Source organism: Sinocyclocheilus anshuiensis, unplaced genomic scaffold (assembly GCF_001515605.1).
Source record: "Sinocyclocheilus anshuiensis isolate Anshui unplaced genomic scaffold, SAMN03320099.WGS_v1.1 scaffold454, whole genome shotgun sequence".
In the NCBI taxonomy this organism is placed as follows: domain Eukaryota; kingdom Metazoa; phylum Chordata; class Actinopteri; order Cypriniformes; family Cyprinidae; genus Sinocyclocheilus; species Sinocyclocheilus anshuiensis.
Genome location: NW_015548217.1, coordinates 4,647,925 through 4,661,940, shown reverse-complemented (window position 1 = coordinate 4,661,940; position 14,016 = coordinate 4,647,925). Strand labels below are relative to the sequence as shown.

Sequence of the window (14,016 nt, the reverse complement as noted above, 5' to 3'; positions counted from 1 at the left end):
GTGTGTGTGTGTGTGTGTATATATATATATATATATATATATATATATATATATATATAATTAATACATTTTATTTTATGTAGTTTTTATTAACTTGTATTTGTTTATTTATTTATTTATTAAAATTAATAACTAAAAGCATATGGATTTGGTGGATTTAATTTCCGGGTGAACAATCTCTTAAAAAGGACACTCTTAAAGACTCATATGTACTCATCATAGCTACTTCTACTTCATAAAGCAAAGTTAAATGTTACTGTAGATGCTTTAAATCAGGCAGTTTCAATGGTGACGCTTTGCATCTGTCTCATAATTGTTCAGGAAATGCTCTTACCTGCTGATTTTGACTTGATCTCTTTACGGTAATTGGCACATATCCTGTTGTAATGGGTGCAGATGTGGTGTAAACACCAGGCAGCGAGTTGATTAGCATTATGGAACTGTCATCAAAACAAGAGAATAAAAAACAAGACGTTAACGTTTGTATGTATTTAGTCTAAATATTGGAATATGATCACTGTAAACAAAGGCTGCCATCTTGTATTCTGAAATGATATATTGTATTTCACTATGAATTCTCACAGCTACTGTCAAATCCTTGAAGGTTATTGTACAGTAGGCTCCAAGGAAGATGAAATGGCACCAATATATAGTGACTTGCAACACTCATGGATGCTTCAAGAAAACCAAAACTGCAAGTTTATTGTATGTAGCTTTGTATGAAAGCATCATATAAATTGCATATTCTAATTACAGTCATACAGATTACCAGATATTTACAGATAGTGATATTGCTGCTGTATTATTCATCAGTAAAGTCATGGCTAATTTTATTGTAGAGACACTGGATGTTTACAGGAAACATCCTGTGTTTCTGAATGCTGTTAAATTACAGTTTAAAGGGGTCATATGATGCAATTTCAAGTTTTCCTTTCTCATTGGAGTGTTACAAGCTGTTCGTGAATAGATAAGATCCCTAAAGTTGCAAAGACTAAAGTCTCAAACCCAAAAAGTTATTCTTTATAAAAGTTAAGACTGGTCCATGCCCTCCTAAAACGCCTCATTTAAACACGCCCCCACATGTCTACGTCACGATGTGGGAAGATTTGCATAACGCCACCCAAATGTTCATGCAAAGAAAGATGGCATGACGTTATTGTTGCTGCCACCGCCGCCGCCATGCTGTGAAGACGCTGTGTGTTTCATTGCGAAAGCGAAACTACTTTGTTTGGCCTTCCAAAAGAGGACACGACTAGAAATCAGTGGTTAAGTTGTATTTACAACACTGTTCCAGAACAGTTCAACCCAAATATTCAGATGTGTGCAGCGTATTTTATGGAGGACTGTTTCCTGATCCTGGTAGAGTAGACTACAATGCCGGCTGTTCTGACTCACGGACTGTAAAGCACAGAATCTGTTAAAAGTACCTTAATGAAAGTATGCTTAAAATTAAGTAGTTTTATACTCATTTGTAGATTATTCCAAGCAACAGAAGCGTTATATTTAGCTCGGTTTGGTCCCAAGGAATATTAAGATATAACATGCATTTGTATTGTATTGTACTGTATTTGTAATTTAATTTGCGTATTTAGAACAGATATTTACGATAACAAGTTTTAACGGTAGGGGCGATTAATCGCCACTCACCAAATTAAACCTACGTGATTAATTGGCACTAATATTTATTTATATTACAATATTAGCACTAATATTTACATTTACACATTTATGACACTTTTATCCACAATCAATTATCCACTTTAATAACTAAAGACAGATTTACCTGAGCAAGCTCTAGATAGGTGAGTACCTCTCCATCAACTTCCTGTCCATCTTTAGATGCTTTTACTAACTCGCTCACAGCGTATTGCTCTGAGGAGAGAAAACATCTGTTAAACAGAAGGCACATTTAGATGAGCTGAAAAAATTGATTTAGAAACCATTTTTACTAGGAAATTGCTAGTAAATTTCACAAAGAATTACAAAGAAAAAGTAAGAAACGCCGAATTAAACATGAAATTTGAAGTAGAAAGACTGAAATTGAATTTTCTAGTTTTATTTACTCCAAACTTCAAAACAAATTCAAGTTATTTACACTCCCTACTCTTGCAGATTGTAAATAAACTGATGCACAAAAAAAGAAAATGTTTTTTCCTCTGGGGCGGCGCAGGCTACACAAAACCTGAGGAAAATAGCTGCATCTGGAGTCACAGATAAATTTCAGCCTGTGACCACCACGTCATTAGATGACGTCCGCCGGACAGATTGTAGTGTGTGCCACACAAAGCTCCGCCGAGACGTTCTCTTTTATTTGGCACCTTGACATCGCTCGTTGCTAAGCAACACAGAATGAAAGGGCTAAAAAGCCTGTTTGCTTTAGATCCGAGGTGGCCCAGCAGCTCTGCCCTGTGCTTGAGGAACGCGTGTGTTGTTTTGTGTGTCATTCGGAGTGTGTGGCAGAGAGCTCACCTGTCAGGGCGATGAGCCGTGGAAGGCACAGTCTGTTGGCCAGGGCGATTAGCTCCATTGGGTCCAGGTCTGCCATGGGTGACAGCTGATTGGTGTAGAGATACTCCAGCACTGCCTGCATACATACCCTGCTGGTGTTGGGGAATGAGACCTGGCAACACACATGTACGCACGTCATTATTCTTCAAACAATCAATTTTGTCAATTCCATCTGGTGCCGCTTAGTCAACGTGAAATAGCGTTTACAAGCCATTTACTTCTGAAATGTTATGATTCTGAGGGAAATAGGAAATCGTTGGGATACAATGTAGAACAAGACTTGACTTTGTTCTTCGGGGATTGATTTCATGGACGATGAAAGTCGGTTAAGAAGCAGAGCAAGTTATAAGTTGCACAAAAAACAACCTGTTGTAACCTGCAGATGTTACCCCAAAGATTTGTTTTTGCTCAGTCTAAACCAATTTGTTAGGTTGATTTAGTCAAACTACTATACATAACAGTTTGACCTCAATAAAACCAGTTTTATTACCATTACCGGTCAAAAGTTGAAAGATTTTTTATTTTATTATTAATATAATAATAATAAAATAATTATTGTATATTTTTAAAGCCTCTTCAAGGCTGCATTTGATTAAAAAAAAAAATAGAGTAAAACATTAAGCGACAATAAAGACATTTATAATGTAATAAAATAATTGTATTTCAAATAAATGCTGTTCAATTAACTTTCTATTCATAAAAGAATCCTGAAAAAAAAATATCATAGTTTCTACATAAATATTATGCAGGAAAGACTGTTTTCAGAATTGATAATAATAAGAACCATTATTAATATTGAATATTATCACCAAATCAGCATATTAAAATGATTTCTGAAGGATCATGTGACCCTGAAGACTGGAGTAATGGCTGTTGAAAATCACAATAAATCAAATTTTAAATTATATTTAAATAGAAAATAATTTTAAATTATAATGATATTTCACAACATAACTGTTTTTTTTTTTTTAAATGTATTTTTAATCTTGGTAAACTTGGTGACTTCTTTCAAAATCATTCAAAAATATAGAAAATAATTTTAAATTATAATGATATTTCACAACATAATTGTTTTTTTTTAAATGTATTTTTAATCTTGGTAAACTTGGACTTCTTTCAAAATCATTAAAAAAAAATCATAATTATTTTTAACTTTTAGTTTTTACAAATATTGTATATAATATTGTTGTTATTACATTTTCTTTTTTATAGAGATTTACTGAATTAATTTTTTAGGGAGTTCTTTTATTTAAAATGGTTTAGTTATTTTTAAATGAAAAATTACACATACAAACCTTTTTTGTAATAACATGCACGGATGATTACATGTTGACTTTCATAGGATTTATAGGTGATTACTAAAGAAGTGTAAAACTCAAATTATTAATCATTATATATTTTAATTCAACAATTATATATATTGTGTATTTAACAGACTCTGATCAGCTGACCTCTGGAGAGGAGACTATTTGGTCTTTAATCTCTATGAAACTGATGGCCGGCTCACCAGCAGTCCAGCATTACTAAGCACATTTGGGCAGCTCACGCAGATAGATGCTGCTATGTAACTCATTACATAATACTCTTCAAGGCAAGCACGGTAGATTGCTGTGTTTTGCCGGGGTAGTCTAATCACTCCAAAAGAGAGTGCAAAGAAAAAGAGGCATGCTCTCACGGATTTCAGCAAGCACTGTGGACTTAAGTCTGAAAGTAGGACGCTGTCTAAAATATATCTGTCCCAATTGTTACACTGGCATGAAATGTCAGAGCACTAAGGCAAAAAAGAAAAAACAAAAACGGCCATCATGTATTGAGTGCCTGGTGCAAAGATTAACCGTAGAGGGAAACAGATCACTGTCTCTGAATGACGTCTGCTTTTCCTCTTTAGGGAGGAAACTCGGTCTGCTTTATTCCACCTGTTAAGGAGGAAATTAATGAACAGTGCCACAGATGAAAGCATCTATTTGGACAGTGGAAACAGGATTAAGTGTGCATGTGGCAGCTGTGGAATGAGCAAAAAGCATAATGTTTGCTTCAAACAGAAGGAAGTATCTGTATCGATTCTGCATCTCAGCTCATCAATTATGAATTATGCATGTAAATGGCTATAAATGGAAAAGTATGAGGCTAACTGTACTATAAGTTTATTATTTATACATTATAAAAATGATTACAAAGACAAAAATATTTTTTTAAATATTGAAAAAATGACTTGTGGAAACTAAATGTAATACTGAAACAAAATAAAAATGAAAGCAGTTTCCCAAATTCCCAAATAAAGTCCTGAATGAACAATTACTACAGCTAAACCGAAATAAAAAATCAATGCAAAACAAAATACAAATAAATGCCACAAAAAAGACAAACACCATGCACTCCAAAAAGGTCATGAGAACTGACAGATCATTCATCACTGCAGAAATAGATTTTCAAAACGTCACTTAGAGACACCAGGATGAGACTATTTTAGTTATTCAAGAATTTGACGCAATTTGTTGACAAGCCAGTGTCTGTAAAATGTGTCAGTGCGCATCTATTTGAGTATGTAAGCGCATGTAAATGTCTGAGCGGTGTGACCTTGTACCATCTGCTTGAGAACTGGCAGACTCATTAATGCTTAGGACGAAATAAAGATGTTCTGTAAACTTGTCAGTGCCCTAACTAGAGCTCATTAAACATTGTTTTCACACTCACCTCATCATTTGCACTCTCCATGAAAGAGCCCCCAAATAAGGCAGCCATCCAGTCACAGCTAGAGATCAGCAGTGGTTTGTGGGCGTTAATGGTGCCATCATCCAACCTGAACACCACATCTGCAAAGAGAGTCCAAAACTGATGAGAAACTGTATTTTACAAAGATATCTTTCAACTAGAATAAGCATATTTCAGGAGGATGTTGCAGCAAATAATTAAAAATAATTTTAAAGAGACTGTGTTTCTTTCTCATTCAGAGTTAAAACAAACACATCTTGGTTCCTCAATACCTGTGAAGTTATTCTTGGCGAGACACTCTTTGATTCGGTTGGCCTTTCTCACATGGAACGCTTTTGTGATCTCTTGATTCATGAAGCCCTCATTGTTCATGATGTTCTCCACCATCATCCTAAGATCAAACACTTCTAGGATCTCTGCGATCTGGGCGATCTTCATCAGGTCCTTCTCCTTCTCATCCAGCTCACCAGTGTAGAGGAAGCGTAGGACAGCACTGAATGGTCCATGGTGGATGGAATGATCCATCTTGACGACAGTCATAAGAGCTGGTGCACCTGTGACCGGATTGATCACGTTCTCCTTGTGGATACTCTGGAAGGCCTTGCTCCAAGAGGCCAGAGACAGTTTGGTGCGCCGGTGCATGCCACTGAAACTCATCATCTTGAGGGTTCCGTCACTCTTGGATGCCCTGAGCGAGCAAGGTGAAAGATTGGGGAGAACGGTGATGTCCTCTTCCGTGTCCAGGCTTAGTGTGCGCATCAGTTGATCCCGCCCGTGACGCTCAGTTACCACCAAGCACTGGGACTCATCTGAGAAGTCCATATGAAAGAGGTCGAAGAATTTGGAGGATGAGGTAGACAGGTAGATCCTGTGGGCAAACAAGTGGATGTGTTCCTGAATGATGAACATAACATCAGCACACAGGGGGCTCTCAAGAAGCTGCTTCGGGCCATCCCGGTTTTTGGTTGGGCACTCAGGGATCTTAATAAGTGGTGGAGGGGCTTTGGGTGGCAAAAATGGTGCCTGCAACAGTGGCTTTTGGACCTTCCTCAGGTGGGACTTCCAGAATTGTAGGTGGCGTCTGGTAATGAGGGCTGCTCGGATGGCATTATCAAAGATATCCTTGATGCCAAACTGATCGAAAACGCTTGTCTCGTAGTATGGGATGCCAAGCTCTTTGGCGACCTCCCTTCCACTCTCTGGAGGCAAAATATCTCCGGGTTTAATGGGCCTGTGAGAGACAAATAAATACAGCGGTAATATGACAGCGCTCCTGGCAAGAGCATATGCAAATTCCTGAGAAGTTGTTGCAGGGGAATTGTCAAAGAATATCCAAGTTCCAACTTATTGGATTCAGAAGAACAGGGGCTTTAGTTAACAGTACCTTGATAATGGTCGCCTAGCTCGATTGACTGCCTCCAGGTCAGCGTAGCGCAAGTCCAGCTGGCAACCGACCAAAATGACAGGTGTGCGAGGACAGAAGTGCTTGATCTCGAGGTACCACATGGTTTTAACATGATGTAGGGAGTTGGGGTTGGCGATGGAAAAGCAGAGAACCACGACGTCAGACCTTCGAAAGTAAAAGTTGAGAAGTAAATCGAGTAACCATCCAATGTAAACTCATCTGTTTAACAACACAGGGCAAGACACCACGTAACACGCATGCTAACGGGATTTTAAGCCAAGAGTGTCGAATGTGACAGGTGCCAAGCGGTATCCATAGCAAAACCACAGTCCATCAGTGTTTGGTGGACATGCAAAACCTGCGATCTCAATGCCAGCCTGACATTGACCCGTTGACAGCACGGAAAAGATTGCCTGTAGTTTACACAAGTCTTATGACGGAGACCACAAACTCCTTCGGCAATGCTTTTTTGTTTGGCTGCCTCTGTGAGGACTGGAACAAACATGATCAACAAAACAGACGAAACAAACGCACAAAAAGGATGACATGCAGACATTCTGGAGCACTGCTGGCATACCTTCCTGTAGCAAGATTAGTACAAAGTCTATCCTGGGGAGGGGGGCAACACCCGTCACCACACGAGCAAGTGAATAATGTACGATCACCCGTTTGCCATCGTCCACTAAAGGAATCGTGCATTTCTTGCTGACTGGGCAAGCAAAGGTCTCAGCTACCACACCACACAACTGGCAATGCAGAGAATTATGGAGATGCTAGCAGGCTTGAGGACTTACAGTGTCTCTCTTATGTTTCACAGGCTTGCATAAAGATCATAGGAGCCCTAAAAACAAAAAGAGGCACAGAACAATGCTACATAATAATTGCCTTTGTAGTCAACAACAGTTCAGGGAAATCTATCTGAAGGAGAGCAACATTACAGCCAGAGTCTATAATGACAATATAAGTCCAAAGGGACAGTAAACCAGAGTTTGATATCAAACAGCTTTGAAAGTTAAAGATATGCTTTGATATGGCACTGCATGGTCCCAATAATTGCTAGGCTAAAGCCTATCCTGTCCTCAGTAATGGTTTGCTGAAAACTAAACATCTCTGGTCAAAATGGGGCTCTTGGCAGATCACCCAGCTCTAGAGAAAAGCCTGTTTGATGTTAAGCCAGAATCAATGCACTTCTGGTAAAACATGTAGCATTTATTTGAGCTTCAGAATCTCTTGGAGAGCCAGCGTGGTTGCAATTGCCCTCTCAATAACTCAACAATACCTCCCCCAACCTGAATAAATGAGAGCAAATCAGCATATAAACAGTAATTCTCTTTATTAACCTTACATCAATCCAGGGAGTTGAACACTCAACATGTCATCAATTAGCAATTAAACAAAACACACTATCAGAAGGAGTCATTTGTAAAATTGCTACATACATGCAAAAAAGTCTTTGTCTCCATTAGGTAAACTCACATAGACTGATTGCAGCGAAGGTTGTATTTTCTCAACGTCAACAATGTCAGCTAATCACCCAGATTTATGACTTCTGTTTTGGGGAGCTGTTTCTTCTCATTCATCACTAAATGAACCAGTCACTCTCAGCAAGGGCTGGGAGATATGTGAGTATGTTTAAGTGATAGAGATGTTGCTATTGTGTTTCTATTATTGGGCAGGACTGCGGACTGCTTTAAGTGTAAAAATATGCGTTCTACTTTCCCAAACAAGCCAAGATGACGAATGGCTTCTTAATCAGGGGTGTTTGTTAGGACACTTCAAGCAGAGTAGCTGCATATTTGGTTTGGCTATTTGACTCTAAACTCTGGATGAGACACTCTTAGCCTATGCTCATAAAGCAGAAAACACACTTCTTACTCTTCTATTTGGTAAGTACAGGTTCAGAGAGGCACAGTACCATTGGAATCTCATTCCTGTAAACTTATGGGTTACTTCTAAGGGCAATAGAGTACACCAGTCACACATCGAAGCCCTGAGTAAGGCACCTAGCGAACATTTAGAGGTCATTCTTTGAGTCCGAGCCAAGCTTTATGACTCCAGACCTCAGTGCACTGGTTTTATTTTTAAGATGCAATAAAGCAGGGAGGACTAAAAATATAATTCTATTGAACAAGACTGACCCAAAGTCAAGGAGCAAGGCATGCTTTCCAGACAAGTCAGGTGTATCTGATTGAAATAGTCTAGTGCATCTGGATTGGGACTGGTCTAGCGCTAAATCACAAAATATTCTCTCACGTAGGGTAAATATGCAGACGACACTTCTTTAGGTTTCTAAACTCTCCTTTCAGACTGTCAGAGGGAAGAATTAGGTCATACTTATGCTGTTAAACACCATCTGTTAAACAACTCCAAAAGGACACTGCAGGAATATAATTTCTTCTAACAGGGATTCTTGAAGTGTGTCACATTCACCTCCCTAGCTAGTGCGAATCATGAACATGAATTTGGGTGCTAACAATCCATTAAGCATTGGTACACTGATAACTAAATTACCTTCGACATGACAAAAAGCATTGCTTTATTACAAGCCATGAGAAATATTCTGCTGATATTATTTCTGGCCACATTAAGTAAATAAAATCATCAGCTGATGCTCTTTTTTATGGTGCATTCTGGGAATTTTTAGGGAGTAAACGTTTCAGTGCACTTTAATGAATTTAATTCACTAGACAGTGCACTACTAGTGAAGTAGGGAGTGGATTAAGACAGCCTAGGTTTTTAACATTATAAATCAAGATGTTTCTACCATCAATTCCTAAAAATAAAAAAGTGAATTGGGTTTGACATATTATGCATGACTGATAACACCAAGCAAACTCTTTCTGTAAAACTGGCCAGTAATTGTCTTATTAACAGAAAAACAGAAAATGACCTTGAATGAAGTAGCAACAATACGAACAAGAATGCTGCACGCTATGCATTCTAAATGTCTTAATGTAAATACATCTGTGAACATAACATAATTGATGTTAATTATGTTACCGCCAGTACAAACCAAAATGAGAATATTTTGTTTATCCTGCACTGAAAATGTCAGAAAAGAAAGCATAAAAGCAGTGAGTGTGTGATGAATGCAAAGAAAGACCTCATTAACTAAGTGCTTGACACAAAATGGCCATGAGTTAACATAACAGTGTTCAGCTGTCATGTTCGACCCGCATTCAGTTGCAAATAGCTCAGTGTCTGATGTCAGAGCGAATGATGAAAGCATCTGATGGCAGGATGCTTCCTCTCTTTCTGTTCAGTAAAGTGGTGGCATTTGTGAACTGAAGAAGCAATTAAAATTTTCTCTGGTAATTTGTTATAAGATATTATCCAGAGAGCACTGTGCAATTTTCTCATGCATGCCCTTATATTTATGTTATTTTCAGCATCGTAGTTTAATTTGAGTCACACTGATTGCCATACTAAATAAATTAATATAATGCACCCTAATGCAATTAATTTCATTTGAAAAGGAATTAAAGGCATAGTTCACCCCAAAAAAATGTAATTAAATCTTTTTTTTTTTTTTGAGGAACACAAAAGAAGATGTTTAGAATAATATTCACACTCCTCTTTTCTATACAATGTAAGTGAATGGTGACCAACAAAAGTATCATAAAAATCAATACAACTTATGTGCTGTAAGTCTTTTAAAGTCATACATTAGCTTTGCAAATGTACATATTAAAATTAGTCGTGTTTGGTCATGTGACACACAAGAAAGGTCTGTGTACTTTGTGTTCAATAGTGTGGTTTTTTTTTAAATACTGAAAGCAGAAAAATTAGACTAAACGCGACATTTTTCATTAATCAATTTTTTGAAAAAAACAAAAACAAAAACAAGGATTCAACTTGAAAATGTATAAACAGCTTGAATTTTCAATATATTATTATTGAATATTTGGTGACAGTTATTCTGTTGCACAGAACTGAAAAAGAACTGATGTTGGTACGAATTGATCTTTGGTTGACCTATCAGTAAAAAGGGACATTTTATTGTGGCCCACATTTGGAAAATGAACTGAAATTAAATATTCAAGTGATTTATCCATTTTCTACCCTTGAATGGAAAAATGAAAATCAATCAATCTTCTTTGTTATCAAAAAGGACATTTTCACAATTTTAGGCTTTCAATTTTAAATAAAAAATTAATAAACGCAATGTACATGGACTATACAAGGACATACACGGACCAAGAAGCATTAAGTTTAAAAACAATATATTTGATATTGATTTTCTGAGCGATTTAATTGTATTGTATGACTTTTTTGAGACTTGGATTGCATTTTGCCTTTTTAGCTTAGTCACCTCTGATCACCATTTACTTCCATTATATGGAAAAGAGCAGCTTGAATATTCTGCTTTACACTTTTCTTTTCCAGTTCCCTGGAAGAATGTCCTACGGGTTTGGAATGACAAGAGGTTGAATTAATAACCAAATTTTAATTTTTGCGGAAACTATTGTTTTAAGCTAGCCCCACTATTACACAGAAATTGCAAATCAAACAGAATCTGTTCGTACCTCCCGTAGGCGAAGCGTCTGTCTTTGTGATGGTCTCCAAAGGTGTCCCATAGCCGGAGGGACACGCTTACGTCATCCAAAACGTCTCTGGAACGTTCTAAGACCTGTGAGGAGTCATAGCATTAATTCGGCTTTTAAAGCAGCACCTCTGCCCCGGAGCAAAGAAGACCACAGGCATATTTGATCTTTTTCTGTAATCTGTTTCCCTTCCGTCGGCTGAAATTTAAATGAATCCTGACGGAAACAAATCTGGGTATCATGCACTCATTATCTCCAGCCTTGGGTCTGACGTAATGCCATGATAACGGCAAGTTAAGTTTAATTGAGGGAAGATTTACCTCTTGACAGACTCTGTACTGGTCGATGGCCCAGACGGTGGGTACATGGGTAGCCAACAGCTGGTACTGGGTCAGGGTAGTGTTGCAGGCCCGGGCACAAATAAGGCGAGTCTTCCCCACGGCATTGTCTCCAACAACAACACACTTGATGGTCTCTACGTTGGGTCTTTCGTAGTCCATTTTTAACTTGAGTACCCTACGACAAAAGGAATTATTGTACGAGAATTCATAACGACGCACATACATGACATGACCAAAGAAGGGATTTCATTTCAGATCTATTAAATCAGAAGCTGCACAGAGCATTGACCTTGCTGTGGGTCAATGAAACCTCAATATAATACAGGACTTCTTGCCATATGCCTTTCTTATCAGATGCAGTGTGTATGACTGCAAAAAAAAAAAAAAAAAGTGTTTCAATGTTGTTGTATGTGTAATAACAGCTCTGGCTGTTAACTTGGCATCTAATGTAATCATAGAATAATAACACTAACAGTAAACGTCATCCATGTGATTTTATTACTTAATATTAAAATCATACAATAATTTTTCAAGTCTTAACTCCAAGGGAACATTTTATTACATAATACAATATTAAATTACGGATATGGCCTTTAATGACTCCAATTAGTGAAACAACTGGAGAGACGCAAATAAAGGGCATTATGCAAAATGCAGCATCATCTCTAGTTTTCACCTTCACACCTTCAATACATCTTCAGCTGGATCTTTTTTTAAAGGTGAGGTGTAAAAAATTCACTGAAAAATCATCTTAATACACGCTAAGACCTACATTTCTAAACCTAAAAATTCAGTTTCAACATGATGTTAATCAGCATATATGTCAGCTATATGTAAACTTATGGTTTAAACACTAGAGTAAGGCATCCATTCATGCACCTCTATTCATAACATCTCTAGACTCTAGGCACTCTATAACCAACACACAGTCTTATCCACTCATCTTTTATGTTACAATCTCTTCATATACAGTGTAATGACAGACTAATTGGAACAGACCCTAAAAATGCCAATGTAATTTAAAGTCTAGGACATTGTAATCAAATAATGAATTTTAGCTGGAATCAGTTCAAATACTGAGCAACACATGCACACACACACACAAAACTCACTAAAATTGGAAACTTAATTGCTGTCTTAAATGATTTAAACCAAAGTGGTGCCAAGGTTGAGTGCACTTTTTCCAGCCACTTCCAATTACAGATGAATTCAAGTTGAAACAAAGTGGAAACTCATAAAATCAAGTAGAAATGGACCAGGTAAATGTACTTTAAGAAACAAAGATAGGCTATGTCATAACATAATGATTTTTATTTAGAGCACATAAATCTGGAGTGTCTGTTGCACTGAAGTTTGAACTTACACTTAAATCAGAGATATGACAGTGCATAAGTCATATAAACATAGCCTATACATTTATGCATGCATGCAATACATTATTTCTAGCTCATCTGACACAAGGTTGATTCTTCTAATTCTTACACAAGGTTGATTCTTTATTATTACTATTATTAATATAAATAAAACCAGTTCATTTAGATGTTACCACAAGAAGCAGTATAGATCAAATATTTTCAAAGCAATGTTTTTTTCTTTTTTTTTTATCACAGATGTAATGCATAGAGAATACTGACATTACCCCACGAATAGTATTTTTTGGGAAATAATTTCATAATAAACCAAAAATTACACACATGTATAAAAAAACGACACAAATTGTCTCTTTGTAAGAAGTTGATCAACTGTCCTACGAGGTTGCATGATGAATTACATAAGGACACCACCCTGCAAACAAAAACCATCACACAGTGGACACAAGCATACGTACCGTGTCTTTGTGATGTGTGTGTTTATTGTTGTCAGAAGTCAATTCAGTAGCCTATACAGTGACTGCAGCTTGCTGATGAAAGAACAAACGCTCGTCGCTAGCTGGGCAAATGCTGCAAAACCATCTCCTAACCGTCACTACGTCCCCGTCTGTGAGCAAAAAAAAAGTTAATTCCTATATATCTGCAAGCGTACGGACTGAGAAATATGCGGGTAGCCTATAGTGTGTCCTTCCCGATCGCGAGGCTCTTTGAGAGAATCATCATCTGTCTCGAGTCAGATGCGGCTTCCATTGTGACGTCATAGCGCCGGTGCTATTAATAGCGCGCGCGTACGATTTCATTCAGGAAAACAAGGTGCCTCATATGTGCTGTGAGCCGAGCATCAGCCAGCTTCTGGGACGCTTATTTTCAGTGAAACCCAAAGCGAAACGCGTTCATTTAAAATAAGATAGGTCTTAAAATGTAATTACTCCTTTGACTTGACATGTGACCGCATAAGTGTCAGTCACTGTCAAGGCTGTCAGCCATCTGGCTAATCTAATTCTGTATAAAGTAATGCATTACTTTTAAAAGTAACTTTCCCCAACACTGTGTATAACAAGACACTGATGCTGTAAATTTCGAAATGTATATGAATTTATGTTACGAGCACAGTCAGATGTGCACACTTCATTTCC

General features: G+C 37.4%; 1 protein-coding gene and 1 long non-coding RNA gene across 3 annotated transcripts in view; one reads left to right on the top strand and one right to left on the bottom strand.

Annotated features, from left to right (window-relative positions):
* LOC107654063 (uncharacterized) overlaps window positions 1–1,255 on the top strand; it is a 14,189-nt gene extending 12,934 nt beyond the window's left edge. The window contains exon 3 of the long non-coding RNA XR_001630298.1: window positions 1,191–1,255. This is a non-coding gene — a long non-coding RNA (uncharacterized LOC107654063). The remainder of the gene's footprint in view (window positions 1–1,190) is intronic.
* Window positions 1–13,634, bottom strand: part of LOC107654062 (rho-related BTB domain-containing protein 1-like) — a 15,815-nt gene extending 2,181 nt beyond the window's left edge. For both annotated transcript variants that reach the window (XM_016440989.1, XM_016440990.1), the window contains exons 1-9: window positions 13,339–13,634; window positions 11,490–11,685; window positions 11,152–11,255; window positions 6,605–6,790; window positions 5,493–6,451; window positions 5,203–5,321; window positions 2,470–2,620; window positions 1,784–1,872; window positions 335–440 (exon numbers count right to left, since the gene is read on the bottom strand). In XM_016440989.1, coding sequence (XP_016296475.1) covers window positions 335–440; window positions 1,784–1,872; window positions 2,470–2,620; window positions 5,203–5,321; window positions 5,493–6,451; window positions 6,605–6,790; window positions 11,152–11,255; window positions 11,490–11,669 — 1,894 coding nt within the window. In that variant the 5' untranslated portion in view covers window positions 11,670–11,685; window positions 13,339–13,634. The remainder of the gene's footprint in view (window positions 1–334; window positions 441–1,783; window positions 1,873–2,469; window positions 2,621–5,202; window positions 5,322–5,492; window positions 6,452–6,604; window positions 6,791–11,151; window positions 11,256–11,489; window positions 11,686–13,338) is intronic.
* Window positions 13,635–14,016: the final 382 nt, after the last annotated feature.